Here is a 15117-nt window from a genome sequence, read left to right on the forward strand (position 1 = left end):
CATGCCTTCCTAAATGCTCAACTATGATGATTCACTTAGTTAAATTAACAAGAGTCCAACAGATTCCAGAGTGGTTCTCAATCTTTGGCTGAGATCAGCTAACTCAGCCAAGTGCCTGCTGGAATGCAACAATGCTTGCATTTCCAATGCACTCATGTGAAGTAGGAAATCTCATTCATGAACAAAAAACAGTGAATGCTCTTGGAAGGATACCATGTGAGCCAAATTATAGTCTTATGACCTGCCACTCCTTTTTAAGTCATCTTCAACCCTGAGAGACTGCCTAATATAAATCCTTGAATGTCTATACATCTGAATGCCACTGTAAACATAATATGTTCCAATCAGCTAAAAATAACCAAAGGTAATCAATTTCCATTGAAAATTCTGAACCTGCTTTGGAAGTCTCACAAGCGTCCCGTCTTGGTGAAGCCTCAAGTTTACCTGTGAAAAGTTATAGTCTAGCCAATTCCACTCAGTACTCATGGGAAGTATTTAGGGTAGATATATCAGATTTTACCAATTTGTCTAAATTCACTTAGCACTTGGTAACATGAATGCATCAACAAAGCAGCGACTTTAGTCTGCTAGATAAAAATATGAATTAACAACATTATAACCTTAATTCAGCAGTTCTGATTATATTTCATCACTGAATTTAACAGCAGTTTGAATATAACAGCTGTATGTACTTTCACATCCCTCTCTACTTCAAACCATAACACTAATGTGGCTTCAGTTATATCACTAAATTTTGTGGATTTACTTTGTAGCAATGGTACCCTTCAAAAGAAAAGTTGCCCTTTGTCAATGATGGAAACATAAACCACATCAGGGACTCACAATCCTTTATTCAATATTTATCAAATTATTTGTTCACTTTAGCTGCTAATTATTATCACCATGTATCAATGGTTACATATCTTCTAATTGTTGCTGCCATTTTATAAACCTGTACCCAAGATTCAATAAATTTTTCTCATCAGTCTTGAGGTTGTGAATGAACATAAAGATCATTGTCCTACCTTGGATATCCACAATAATCCAGTCATCTTCCACGTTCTCATAGAGAATGTTACTCGTGTCACTCTGCTCATCACGGTCATCACCATCTCTCTCTCCCAGGAAAAAACAAGCAAGTTTTCCAAGCATATTGGACTGATCTCTGGAAATGTTGGTCTAAGCTCTATACTTCCAACAAGTCTTAAATATTAGATTTTTCCTATGAAAAACAAACACCTGTGTTTTAGAAAAATATTGCAATAATGTAATTCTTAATTACATTGGAAAATGCAGATAATTCACAAAGGTTACATGTAACGTAATCACAAATGGAGTTTGCCCACCACTCCCATTTACTGCACTGCCATGTTATCAATCATGTCACCATTGTGATGTTCTAAGATAAATTCTGAATCATTTAGGCTGAAATTTCCAATCCATAGGCAGTGATTTTTAAAACATCTGTCAGTATCCATCATCAAAGATTCTTAAACCTTCCCTGGGTCAATATCTGAATCTGCGACAACTTGTGTTTATAATCAAGCCTTTAACCTTGTGCAGCCTCCCAGGTGCTTCCCTGGAGCATCAGCAAAATTCAACACTGAGCCACACAGGGAGATATTAGGGCAGATGAATAAAAAGTTGAAATGGATTTTTTAAAAAAAAATTTGAAAAGGATAGAGAGGTGGATAATCAAGAAGAGAATCTGGGGGACTTAGGATCCTACGGAAGAAGGTACAGCTTCAAAATGGTGGAGATTTAAAAATGGGGGTGCTCAGGCATCAGGTCGGATACTCTATCTGATAATACAGTAGGAGCACTGTCACCACAAGGACAGAGGTTGTACCACATATGCCCCTGTGGGTTCCCAGTCTCCAGTGGAGTGACAATAGAGTGAGCAGAGTAATATGTGGGAAACTTGCAGAGCTCTAGAGGTTGTGTCTGGTTTATTCAAAGTTCTTCACACACATGATCAAAAACATCCTGAGTGATGTCTACTTCTTTACATTGACCACAGGACTGATTCAAGGAGAAGACCAACAATATCAGTGAAAAATGGCAAACTACTGTGGCCCTGGGAGCTGACAGCATCCCTACTGAACAGTGAATGGGGTCGGTCACAAATCCACAATCTCGCTGTCCACAACTGAGGACAGGAACTGAGTATACCAGGGGCCTCAGAGATGTCATAATTGTGACCATCTCAAGGTAAGAGATAAATCCAACTGCGGTAACTGCAGTGGAGGCTCCTGCTGCCCAGCACAGGGAAAGTCATTGCCAGGGTCCTCCTCGACTGCCTCCTCCAATGGTGGGAGTCACTGTACAGACTCCACCAGTCAAGAGGCAGAATGGACTTGATCTTCACTGTGTCACAACTTCAGGAGAACTGCGGGGAGCAGCACCCACCAAAGCCTTTGACTCCATGAACTGGGGGGACTGTGGAGCATACTCTTCAATTCAGCGGGCCAACAAAATCTGTCTCCTTATGTTTATATGATGATGGTATGCAAGTCATGATCTTAACCTAAAACAAAGCCAATCTCAGTGAATACCTATATCAAATAGGGGTGCATCATTGCCCAAAACATTTTCATTCTTTCTCACTGCAGTGCTGTACCTCACCCCCACCATTTTTTTTCATGGGAGTGGGACTAAACTGTTCAATCTACAGTGATAACATGACAGAACCAGTCACCCAAACCTTGGTAACTGAACCGCAGCATAAGGATGATGGATGCCTTTGTATGTTTTGGGACATGTCAACTCATTCTATGAAGCATATGAGAACATGGACTTAATACTCAACATCTGCAAGATAAGTGGCCTCTACCAACCTGCAACCTAACAATAAAGATTCATGGCGAGACATGTCTCAGAAGCCACCACAGCGAAATAAGACAGTAATAATGAAATCCACCATCCCCTTTAATGTGCCTGCCCAGTCTTTGGTCATTTGAGGAAAGGAGCTTTGAAGATCAAGAACTCAGAACTGGCATAAAAGTCATGGTTTACCAGCCAGTAGTATTCCTTGCCTTTCTAAATGCTTCTGAGACCTGAACTACCTGCAGCAGGCATTTCGAGGCACTGAAAAAATAATCAATGCTGGCTCTGCGATATCATCCAGATTCAGTGGAACCAGTGTCCTGTCCCGGGTATTAAGGCCCAAGCCGCACTCTGTTGGCTTCATTGGGAAGGCCACATTATTCAGTGGATCCGGCAAATTGGATGCGGACCCGAAAGGGTGCAGAACAAGCGGACGCGAAAGGGACTCATGCGGACCTGAAAGGGTGACGTTCTTGCGGACCGTGTAGAGTGAACCAGGAGCAGGGATGGACAGAATGACGGCGCAAATAACCAACGAGTCGGCCGCGGGATGCAGCAGGGACGGGAACATGATTTGAAGTGGACCCGGAATGTGAAAATATGCAGGGTGACGAGCCAGTGCACCAGGTCGGGTGAAGCATGAACAGGATGGGAAGGCAGAGCGAATTGGGAGCGACCCGCGTAGGGCAGAGGTAGCGGGCGGCAGGGAGAAGCCCGTGGGCAGCAGGATGATCCGGAGCGGGTGTGGCAAACTGGGTGCGGACCCGGCAAGATGCTGCCCATGCGGATCAGAAAGGAAAAACAAGTTATTGCTGGAGCGGACGTGAAAGGGAGAGAGAAACAAGGAGCTCAAGCGGACCTGAAAGGAACACGGCAGTATGAAGCTGAAGCGGACCTGAAAGGGTGACGACTTTGCGGACCGTGTAGGGTGAACCAGGAGCAGGGGCCGACAGAGCGAAGGGGCATCAAACGAAGGAATCTGCGCCAGTAATTAGAAATGTGAAGGTGATTAGGCTGAGAAGGCAGAGCGAAGCGAGCGCGACTCGAGTGGGGCAGGTAGCGGGCGGCAGGGAAAAGTGCAGGGGCAGTAGGATGATCCGGAGTGCGTCTGGCAAACTGGGTGCGGGACCCGGCAGGATGTTGCCCAGGAGACCAGAAAGGGTGATGTGCTTGCGGACCGTGTGAGGTGAACTACGAACAGGGATGAAGAGATCGAAGGGCAAACAATCAAGGAATGTTTAACAGTAATGGACAACGGTATGAAGCAGGGTGACTAGAAATGGACCGCGAAATGTGAAGGTGACGAGCCCACCAGGTCGGGTGAAGCATGAACGGGATGGGAAGACAGAGCCAAGTGAGAGCGACCCGCGTAGGGCAGAGGTAGCGGGCGGCGGGGAGAAGCGCACGGGAAGCAGGATGATCCGGAGCGGGTGCGGCAAACTGGGTGCGCACAGGGTGCAATTGAAGCGGACGTGAAAGGGAGAGGGAACTATGGAGTTCAGGCGGACCTGAAAGAAACACGGTAGCATGAAGCTGAAGCGGACCTGAAAGGGTGATGTCCTTGCGGACCGTGTAGGGTGAACCAGCAGGGACCGACGGAGCGAAGTGGCTCAAACGAAGGAATCTGCACCAGTAATTCGAAATGTGAAGGTGATTAGACTGAGAAGGCAGAGCGAAGCGAGCGCGACTCGAGTGGGGCAGGTAGCGGGCGACGGGGAGAAGCGCAGGGGCAGTAGGACGATCCGGAGTGGGTCTGGCAAACTGGGAGCGGGACCCGGCAGTGTGCAGCCGAAAGCGGACGTGAAAGGGAGATCCCAGTGTGGGATTCAAGCGGACATGAAAGGGTGATGTCATTGCGGACCGTGTAGGGTGAGCCAGGAACAGGCACGGACAGAGCGAAGGGGCAACTAACAGTAATCGGCCGCCGGGTGAAGCAGGGTGATTTGAATTGGATCGTGATTTATGAAGAGTGTGTGACACAGAAGGATGAAGCAGAAGCGATGGGGGTAAATAGAGTTAGTGTAGCTAAGTACAAGGGCGGCATGGACATGGAAAGGTCTGTCTCTCGACTTACCTGATCAGGTCCAGCTGTTAAACACTCAAAGCTGGCATCAATTGCAATTTGCTAGGTGTGCATCTCACACAGTTGTAAACACGTCGACATTCTCCACTACCAGCACAGTGCAGCTACAGTACGCTTCATCGACTAAAGTAAATCTCATTTGTGTAATCATCAGCTTCTATCATCAGCAATGTTCACTGCATGCTGGCTGATTCTTTGTCACAAACACAACTCAACATTCATCTGGCCGGCAAGTACAGCAGACATGGCTTTTACTCACTGTTCGTCATTTTTAATTTGGTGGACAGACAGGATATTCTGTGGCCGCAAAAGAGATGCCAGGATGATGAAAATCTGAAGCAACATACAAAATGCTGAAGGAAATCAGTGGGTCAGGCAGCATTTGTGGAGGGAAATGGTCAGTCGATGTTTCGGGTAGAGACCCTTCAGCAGTCCCGCTGAGTTCCTCCAGCACTTTGTCTGTTGTGCCAGGATGGTGTGTTGCCTCCCGGTGCCAGGGTCGAGGGTGTCTCAGAATGGCTGCAGAACGTTCTCAAGGGGGTGGGTGAGCAGCCAGAGGTCGTGGTGCATACTGGCACCAACGACATAGGTAGAAAGGGGGAAGAAGTCTTGCACAATGAGTATAGGGAGTTAGGAAAGAGGCTGAAAAGCAGGACCTCTGGATTACTCCTGGTGCTAACTGCTAGTCAGGGCAGGTATAGAAAGATAGACAGATGAATGTGTGGCTGAGGAACTGGTGCAGGAGGCAGGGTTTCAGGTTCTTAGATCACTGAAACCTCCCCTGGAGCAGGGCTGACTTATATAAGAGGGATGGGTTGCACTTTAACTGGAGGGGAACCAATACCCTGGCCAGGAGGTTCACTAGTGCTACTCGGAGGGTTTAAACTAGTTTGGCAGGAGGATGGGAACCAGAGAACCAGGTCAGAGAGTGGAGGGATTGAGAGGAAGGTAGATGTCGGGGCCAGTAAGAACAGGCTGGAGCAAGGTAATAGACACAAAGGGATGGATGGGTTGAAGTGTGTGTATATTAATGTTAGGAGTACAATGGGTAAGGGTGATGAACTTAGAGCATGGATCAGTATGTTACAGAGACTTGGTTGAGAGAGGGACAGGACTAGATGCTTAATGTTCCAGGATTTCGATGTTTTGGAAAAGATAGAGAGAGAGGTGAGGGGGTGGGGGCAGGAGTTGCGCTATTAATCAGGGACAATATCACAGCTGCACTCAGAGGGGACATAATGGAGGCCTCCTCCACTGAGTCCATATGGTAGAACTCGAAAATAAGAAAGGCGCAATCATTCTGATGGGATTATATTACAGACCTCCCAATTGCCACTGGGACATTGAGGAACAGATATGCAGGCAGATTAGGGAAAGGTGTGAAAACAACAGGGTTTTTGTTGTGAGTGACTTCAACTCCCCTAAAATAGACTGGGATCTCCTTAGTGCAAGAGGTTTAGACGGGGCAGAATTTATTAGCCGCATCCAGGAGGATTTCTGAAATCAGTATGTAGATAGCCCAATGAGAGGAGGGGCCATACTGGACCTGGTGTTGGGAATGAACCAGGCCAGGTGACTGACCTTAGTGGGAGAACAGTTAGGGAACAGTGACCACAACTCCTTCAGTTTTAAGATAGCTACAGATAAGGATAAGTATGGATCTTGTGGGGGAGTATTAAATTGGAGCAGGGCAAATTACGGGAGCATTAGGCAGGAACTAGGGAGAGTTAATTGGGAACAGCTGTGTTTGGCCAGGTCCACATCTGACACGTGGAGGGTGTTTAAAGACCAACTGCACAGAGTACAGGACAGGTATGTTCCAGTAAGAAGGAAGGACAAGGATGACAAGGTAAGAGAACCTTGGATGTTGAGAGAGGTGGTGAATTTAGTCAAGAAGTAAAAGGAAGTGTATGTAAGGTTTAGGAAGCTAAGATCAAATGGAGCCCTTGTGGATTATAAAGAAGCTAGAAAGATGGGCCATGAAAAATCCTTGGCAAGTAGTATTAAAGAGAATCCCAAGGCATTCTATACATACAGTATATCAAGAGCAAGAGGATAACTAGGGAGAGGGTAGGACCACTCAAGGATAAAGGAGGGATCATGTGCTTGGAGGCAGAGGATGTGTGCAAGGTCCTAAAAGAGTAGTTTGCATCAGTATTTACCAAGGAGAAAGGCATGGAGGATAGGGAGATCAGAGTGGAGCATACTAATACACTAGGGCATTTTGAGATCGTCACGAACCAGCAACAAAAGAAACACACTGAGCATGATTCAGTGTTAAAAACTATTTTATTAATCACTACTTATGACCATACGTAAAATAAAAGTAAAAATGTTAGTATGTTAGAATTCAAAAAATGTTAAACCTTGAACATTAACCCCAAAAACTAAACTCTTCGTGTGTGTGTGTGTGACAAAGTCCAAAACTCCCAGTTCCGGAATGGTTCTTAAAGTTCAGTTCCGCAAACCATAAGGTGAAACATGAGCAAGGGCTTCTTCAACAACCACCGTTGTCTGAAGATAAGATGTAGATGTAGAAAAACATAGAGAGAGTACATACGAAATCCAAATGTTCCACGATGGAACCCAAACGACACTTCAGTGTTTACTCGGTAGTGACTTCCTCACCCCGAAAAGCATCCGAACCGTGGTCGTCCACACACAAATACCTGTTTCCTTCTACAGGTCAGCAACAAAGTGAACTCCACCGGATTACTTCCAACTTCCATACATGGATTTCAGTGGCAAACACAGTTATTGTTTCTCATCCATCGATAGAGAAAACAAGCAGGCTGGTGTCTCTCTCCCTTCTCTCTCTCTCTCCTTCTTCTTCTTCTGCCTTCTTCAACCACGTCATTACGTCCTTTATCTTCTATTGACATAAGCACGCCCCACACACACATACACACACACTCTCTATCTTAAAGGGACTTTCACTGAGTCCATAACACCTCCCACCTAAAAAAAAAATTTTCCCAAGAAAATTTTAACCGCGCATACAGTTAGTAATGTTAATAATTATCATGCTACACAATTACAGACTATCAGATTAGTACAGATACATGTTTCCCATTTAACATCGGGAAAGACAATCAGCAATCACATTATCTTTGCCTTTAATGTGAGTTATCATGAGATCAAACTCTTGCAAAATTAAACTCCAGTTTAACAGCCTTCTGTTCTTGTTTTTGACTCGGCTCAGAAACACCAATGGGTTATGATCTGTATACACAGTCAATGGTTTCTGAGCGGTGCAAACATATACACTGAAATGTTGCAAGGCTAAAACAAGCGACAGTAATTTTTTCTCTATGGTGGAATAATTCTTTTGATGCTCATTAAATTTCTTTGAAAAGTAAGCTACAGGATGGTCAATATCATCAAGGTCACCCTTCTGCAACAACACAGCTCCTGCAGCTTCATCACTGGCATCTACTGCTAATGAAAATGGCTTTTCAAAGTCAGGTGTTTTGAGCACAGGATGGTAGCATAAAATGGCTTTCAGTTTCTCAAATGCTTCTTGACAAGAATCTGTCCAAACAAACTTTACTCCCTTCTTCAGAAGATTAGTTAGGGGAAGAGCAATATCAGCAAAATTTTTACAAAATTTTCGATAATATCCAACCATTCCCAAAAATCTTCTAACAGTCCTCGTACCTGTGGGAATAGGGAACTCAGATATTGCTTGAACTTTTGCCTGAACAGGAGCTTGCTTGCCTTGACCTACAACATAACCAAGATACGTCACAGTGGCATGGCCAAATTCACTTTTAGCCAAGTTAACTGTAAGGTTAGCCTTGGAAAGTCTTTCAAACAACCTTTCTAACGCAGAGATGTGATCCTCCCATGTATCATTCCCAATCACTAAGTCGTCAATGTAGGCATGTATGTTTTAACCCATGAATCACTGAATTAATCATTCTTTGAAATGCTGCCGGAGCATTTTTCATTCCAAATGGCAAAACATTGTATTCATACAATCCAGAAGGGGTTACAAAGGCTGAAATTTCCCTTCCTCTATCTGTTAATGGAACACACCAGTACCCTTTTAATAGGTCAATCTTTGTAAGAAATTTTGCCTTTCCCACTCTGTCTATGCAATCATCCACCCTAGGAATAGGGTAATCATCTGACTTTGTTACAGCATTCACTTTCCTGTAATCTGTGCAAAATCTAACAGTTCCATCAGGTTTAGGTACAATAACACAGGGCGAACTCCAATTTGAACTAGAATGTCTAATAATATCATTTTCCAACATGTATTTGATTTCCTGATCAACAAGTTTACTTTTTTCCACATTCATTCGATATGGGTGTTGTTTGATTGGTTTTGCATCCCCAACATCAACATCATGGGTAATTATCGATGTTCTGTTTGGAACATCTGGGAACAGATTTTTAAATTTTAAAATTAATTCTCTCATCTGTTGTTTTTGTGAAACTTGTAAATGGTCCAACTTCGTTTCAAGGTTCTCCAGGATATTTTGGTTTTTTAGTTTTGATGGAACAATATTTGGTCTAAATTGGCCTTCCTCAACATCAACATCAGGCATTCTAGAAACAACCTTTACACCATCCACCAAGGCCACAACTGAATCCCTCTCATAATAAGGTTTTAGCATGTTTACATGACAGAGTTGTGTTTTCTTGCGTCTATCTGGTGTTTTGATTATATATGTTAGATCAGTCACTTGAGATTCAATAACATAGGGTCCAGAAAAACGAGATTGCAAGGGATTATTTTGGCTAGGGAAAAATACCAACACCTTTTGCCCCACTGCAAATGTCCTAGGCTGAGCACGTCTATCAAAATATGTCTTCATTCTTATCTGGCTTGTTTTCAAATTCTCTCTCGCTAGCTGGCAGACTCTCTCCAACCGAGTTTTAAATTTTTGGACATGGGGAGGTCTCCATTTCCTCATTAACACTCCATTTTTGACATAATATCCAATTGGCACTTTTTCAATCTCCTCACATGAGAGTGCTTTTTCTTTCAATTCTGTCAACTCAGGATCCTTTGTCTGTTCCACCATAAAATCCTTCCTTGACAAAGACAAATCTTTAAATTCAGGCTCACTATAAGGATGTTGATCCTCCAGTGAAAACAGAAAAGTCTCAGATAAGGCATCATAATTTTCTTCCTGTTTAGGACTGTCACAAGGAACCACATCAGACTGCACCAGACTGTCTGTCTTGGCTAATTCTTTAGCTCTAGCTCGAGTCACCGCACATGATGGGTAAACATCTGAATCATTCTCAGACTCATCAATCCTTGGTTTGGTTGTTAACCGTACCACAGGAACAATTTCTCCATCTGCAAGGTCATTTCCCAATAACAAAGAAACTCCTTCCACTGGCAAACTAGGTCTTATCCCTATCTCGACTGGTCCTTCTACGAACTTTGACTTTAAAATCACCCTGTGAAAAGGGACAGACATGGTCTCACCTGTAACGCCTCGTACTAGATTTACTTCACCAGTGTCACTTTCTTCACCAAAATTTAAAACACTGTCCAGCAAGAGAGATTGACTAGCCCCAGTATCTCTAAGAATTTTCACTGGCACCTGGGGTGACTCATCATTCAGTGAAACAAAACCCTCTGATACATAAGAACGGAATTCTTTTCTCACCTCCTCCAACTTTTCCGCTTTTACCTCTTGCAAGGACTGATCTTTAACAGCATCTCCTAAACCTTTTTGATTTTTAATTGCCTGAAAGCAAGCATTGGGCCCAGCTTCCTTCTTTTTCTTCAAAAGGGCACAATTAGATATCACGTGGCCAGGTTTCCTACAGTAATAACAAGTACGCTCAACAGGTTTCTCCAGTCCTGGCTTTTTTTCATCTTTTCCTTTTTGATTACCTCCCAATTTAATCTCCGGTTTACCTGGATTGTCTTTGTAACTCTTTTGAAAGGTTTTAGGTTGTCCCCATTTGGATTTATGGGTTAAAGCATAATCATCTGCCAACCTAGCAGTTTCTTGTAAAGTTTCCACTGCCACTTCATTTAAATATGTTGTTAATTCAGCTGGAACACATCTTTTAAAGTCTTCCACTAGTATCAATTCTTTCAATTTATCAAAATCCCCATCTACATTTTTAGCCAGGCACCATCGTTCAAAACATATTCTCTTTCCATTGGCAAATTCCATATAAGTCTGATCTGCAGATTTCCTCAAGTCTCTGAATTTTTGTCTATAAGCCTCAGGGACCAATTCATAGGCCTTCAAAATAGCTTGTTTTACCTTGGTATAATCAGCTGCATCCTCAGCAGACAAAGCAGAATAAGCTTTTTGAGCTTTACCTTTAATCACACTCTGTACCATAAGAGCCCATCCTTTCCTTGGCCAGTTTGAACTCACAGCAACCTTTTCAAAATGTTGGAAATACTGATCAACCTGATCTTCTTCAAACGGAGGGACTAATCGAACCTCCCTACTGGCTGAAAAACCATCTTCAGAATCAGATTCCAAACTCCTACGCTTCATTTGTAACTCATGCTGCCTCTGTTTCTCCTTTTCCTCACTATCCAGCTCCATCCTCTTCAATTCCATCTGCTTCATTGCTAGATCAGCCTCTATCTTCATCTGAGTTAGCTTTTGTTCAGTCTCTAATTTCTTTTGTTTGGCCTCTAATCTCTTTTCCTCTTGTTCGGCCTCTAATTTCTTTTGTTCTCGTTCAGCCTCTATCTTTAACTGGGTTTGCTCTCGTTCAGCCTCTAATCTTTGCCAGCTGCACCTGTGCCTCAGAAATTGCTATTTCACTGCCAGGAAACTGTTTTAACACTTCCTTCTCAAACACCTTCTTTTCCACATAATGGCCAGCTATCAGTCTCTGAATATCTGCCTTTCTCATAGACTGCTTTAATTCTGTAAGGTTTAGCCTTGTAGCAATCTTTATCAAATCATCCTTTTTCGCCACCTCCAATCCCTTTTGGGTTGGTGACTCCAAAAATGCCTTAATATCCATTGCTGCTGGTTTCCACACGCACAAGCCAATTAAAAAGAATTTGGATTGAATCCCGAACAAATCTCGTCAATCTGGGGTACAATCCCAGACGACACTCGTTAACCTTGGGAACTATCCCGGACCAATCTCGTTAACCTTGGGAACTATCCCGGACGAGCCCCCAATTTTGTCACGAACCAGCAACAAAAGAAACACACTGAGCATGATTCAGTGTTAAAAACTATTTTATTAATCACTACTTATGACCATACGTAAAATAAAAGTAAAAGTGTTAGTATGTTAGAATTCAAAAAATGTTAAACCTTGAACATTAACCCCAAAAACTAAACTCTTCGTGTGTGTGTGTGACAAAGTCCAAAACTCCCAGTTCCGGAATGGTTCTTAAAGTTCAGTTCCGCAAACCATAAGGTGAAACATGAGCAAGGGCTTCTTCAACAACCACCGTTGTCTGAAGATAAGATGTAGATGTAGAAAAACATAGAGAGAGTACATACGAAATCCAAATGTTCCACGATGGAACCCAAACGACACTTCAGTGTTTACTCGGTAGTGACTTCCTCACCCCGAAAAGCATCCGAACCGTGGTCGTCCACACACAAATACCTGTTTCCTTCTACAGGTCAGCAACAAAGTGAACTCCACCGGATTACTTCCAACTTCCATACATGGATTTCAGTGGCAAACACAGTTATTGTTTCTCATCCATCGATAGAGAAAACAAGCAGGCTGGTGTCTCTCTCCCTTCTCTCTCTCTCTCCTTCTTCTTCTTCTGCCTTCTTCAACCACGTCATTACGTCCTTTATCTTCTATTGACATAAGCACGCCCCACACACACATACACACACACTCTCTATCTTAAAGGGACTTTCACTGAGTCCATAACAAGATAAAGGAGGAGGAAGTGTTGGATCTCTTAAAGAACATTTAGGTGGATAAATCCCCAGGGCCTGATGGGATACACACCAGGTTATTGAGAGATGCAAGAGGTGAGATTGCTGGGGCCTTAGCCAAGATCTTCATGTCCTCTTTAGCCACAGGCGAGGTCCCAGAGGACTGGCAAGTAGCTAATGTTGTTCCATTATTCAAGATGGGACATAGGGATAATCCTGGAAACTAAAGGCCAGTGAGTCTCACATCAGTTGTAGGGAAGCTATCGGGATAGGATTTATGAGCAGTTGGAAAACCATGGCTTAATTAGGGACAGTCAGCATGGTTTTGTGCAGGGCAAGTCATGTCTTACTAACTTGATTGAGTTTTTCGAGGAGGTGACAAAAGATATTGATGCAGGTAGAGTTGTGGATGTTGTTTGCATGGATTTTAGTAAATCCCCAGGGTGATAGGGTGGTAAAGAATGGCATGCTTGCCTTCATTAGTCGAGGCATTGAGTTCAAGAGTTGGGAAGTTATGCTGCAGCTTTGTAAAACTTTAGTTAGGCTACATCTGGAGTATTGCATTCTTTACCGCCCTATCAACCTGTGTACCCACTTTCAGGGAGCTATGGACTTGGGCCCCAATACCCTCTGTACATCAACCCAGGGTCGGAATATCAAATATTAGAGAGCATGCACTTAGATAGGAAGGATGTCGAGGCTTTGGAGAGGGTGCAGAAGAGGTTTACCAGGATTCTGCCTGGATTAGAGGGTATGTGCTATGAGAGGTTGGACAAACTTGGGTTGTTTTCTCTGGAGCGTCAGAGGCTGAGGGGAGACCAGATAGAGGTTTATAGGATTATGAGAGGCACAGATAGAGTAGACAGATGGTATCTTTCTCCCAGGGTCAGAATGTCAAATACCAGAGGGCATGCATTCAAGGCGAGAGGGGGCAAGTTCAAAGGAGATGTGCAGGATAAGTTTTTTTTTACACAGAGAGCGGTGGGTGCCTGGAATGCGCTGCCTGGGGTGGTGGTGGAGGCAAATATGATGGGGGCATTCAAGAAGCTCTTAGACAGGCACATGAATGTCAGAGAATGGGGAGATATGGACATTGTGTAGGCCGAAGAGATTAGTTTAATTACCAGTTTAATTAATTCGGCAAAACATTGTGGGCTGAAGAGCCTGTTCCTGTGCTGTACTGTTCTATTTTCTAAACTACTGGTTTGGTCTTCTTCAGGCATGTCCTTCTGCTTACTTAAACTTGATTAAAACACAGATTATAGGTTCAATAAATTACATGCTAACCTAGAAACATCAGCAAAAGATTCTCAATTTAAAATAAACAACAAAAATATAAAAACCTTGTATACAGAGCATATTGTGAAGTATTTAGCTTTTATAAGCACAAGACATATGCGTAGGTAATGCAGATACCATTCAGGTACAAAATGTTCTCGCCTCAGCACTATTTTTAACAACAACTTGAAAGCCTGCATGTGAGAGGGTATTATTGTATAATGTATGTCAGTCTTCCCTGTGATTGGTTGACCATTCCCCTTACTAGAACTCAAAGTCCAGACTGGCCCCCACAGTTTCAGCCAGAGAGTTGTTTGTAATTACAGACAATATGTAAATAACCTTACTTTCTGTGAATCAAGCCAGCTATTTTTGTAGTTGTCGGAACTCATTTTTCAAGCCTAATTTAGAATGCTAGGCTTGGAATTGAAACAGGCAGCAAAAAAGATTTGTTACTGAATGGAGGTTTTTTTTAAATTACTTTGCTTTATCAGCTGCAACTCACTATGTTTGGCAGGGCAGTAGAACATAGAGCACTGTTCCACATGGTGATTTACAGTGATTTTCCATTAAGCAAGATGTTTCAGCCACCAGCTTGACAAGGTGGCTTCCTCATTATCATATACAAAAAACAATATTGTAAAGGTCTGTATGGAATGTAAATTACACTTAAACTCTAATAAACCAGAACCCTCAGGATTTTGGTGGTGCTGGTCAAGCGGATTTTACTGACTATTAGATATTAACTGCATTAATACCAATCACATTTTAAATTCAGTTTTTTTTTAAGATGTTACATGGTGGGTTAATAAATTTTGCTGTGAATTGGGTGAGTTTACAGGGAGCACGGGAAACAAAACCCAGCGAGTTTAATGGGAGTGTGAGGAACAAAACCCAGTGAGCCAGATGCAGAACCATCGGGATTTATGAATAATTTTATACTGGATTATTGGAGTTTTACTGTAGAGCAAGAGATTTCTGCTTGAATTTTACTCTGATTTGGATATCCACATGCTTCAAAAAAATCACATACATTGTTAGATTATCTATAATATCGGTTTTACTTTTTCCCAA

General features: G+C 43.0%; 2 protein-coding genes across 5 annotated transcripts in view; one reads left to right on the plus strand and one right to left on the minus strand.

The window, feature by feature from the left end:
• The window catches only part of si:ch211-260e23.9 (uncharacterized protein LOC555795 homolog), a 40698-nt gene that overhangs the window by 19790 nt on the left and 5791 nt on the right, over positions 1-15117 (minus strand). For all 4 annotated transcript variants that reach the window (XM_052028790.1, XM_052028791.1, XM_052028792.1 and 1 more), the window contains exon 2: positions 1026-1222. In XM_052028790.1, the coding sequence (XP_051884750.1) occupies positions 1026-1152 (127 nt within the window). In that variant the 5' untranslated portion in view covers positions 1153-1222. The remainder of the gene's footprint in view (positions 1-1025; positions 1223-15117) is intronic.
• LOC127577539 (protein C19orf12 homolog) overlaps positions 3370-15117 on the plus strand; it is a 42931-nt gene continuing 31183 nt past the window's right edge. The window contains exon 1 of the mRNA XM_052028795.1: positions 3370-3453. Within this exon, the coding sequence (XP_051884755.1) occupies positions 3427-3453 (27 nt within the window). The 5' untranslated portion in view covers positions 3370-3426. The remainder of the gene's footprint in view (positions 3454-15117) is intronic.

The sequence above is a fragment of the Pristis pectinata genome, chromosome 13 (genome assembly GCF_009764475.1).
Source record: "Pristis pectinata isolate sPriPec2 chromosome 13, sPriPec2.1.pri, whole genome shotgun sequence".
NCBI lineage: Eukaryota > Metazoa > Chordata > Chondrichthyes > Rhinopristiformes > Pristidae > Pristis > Pristis pectinata.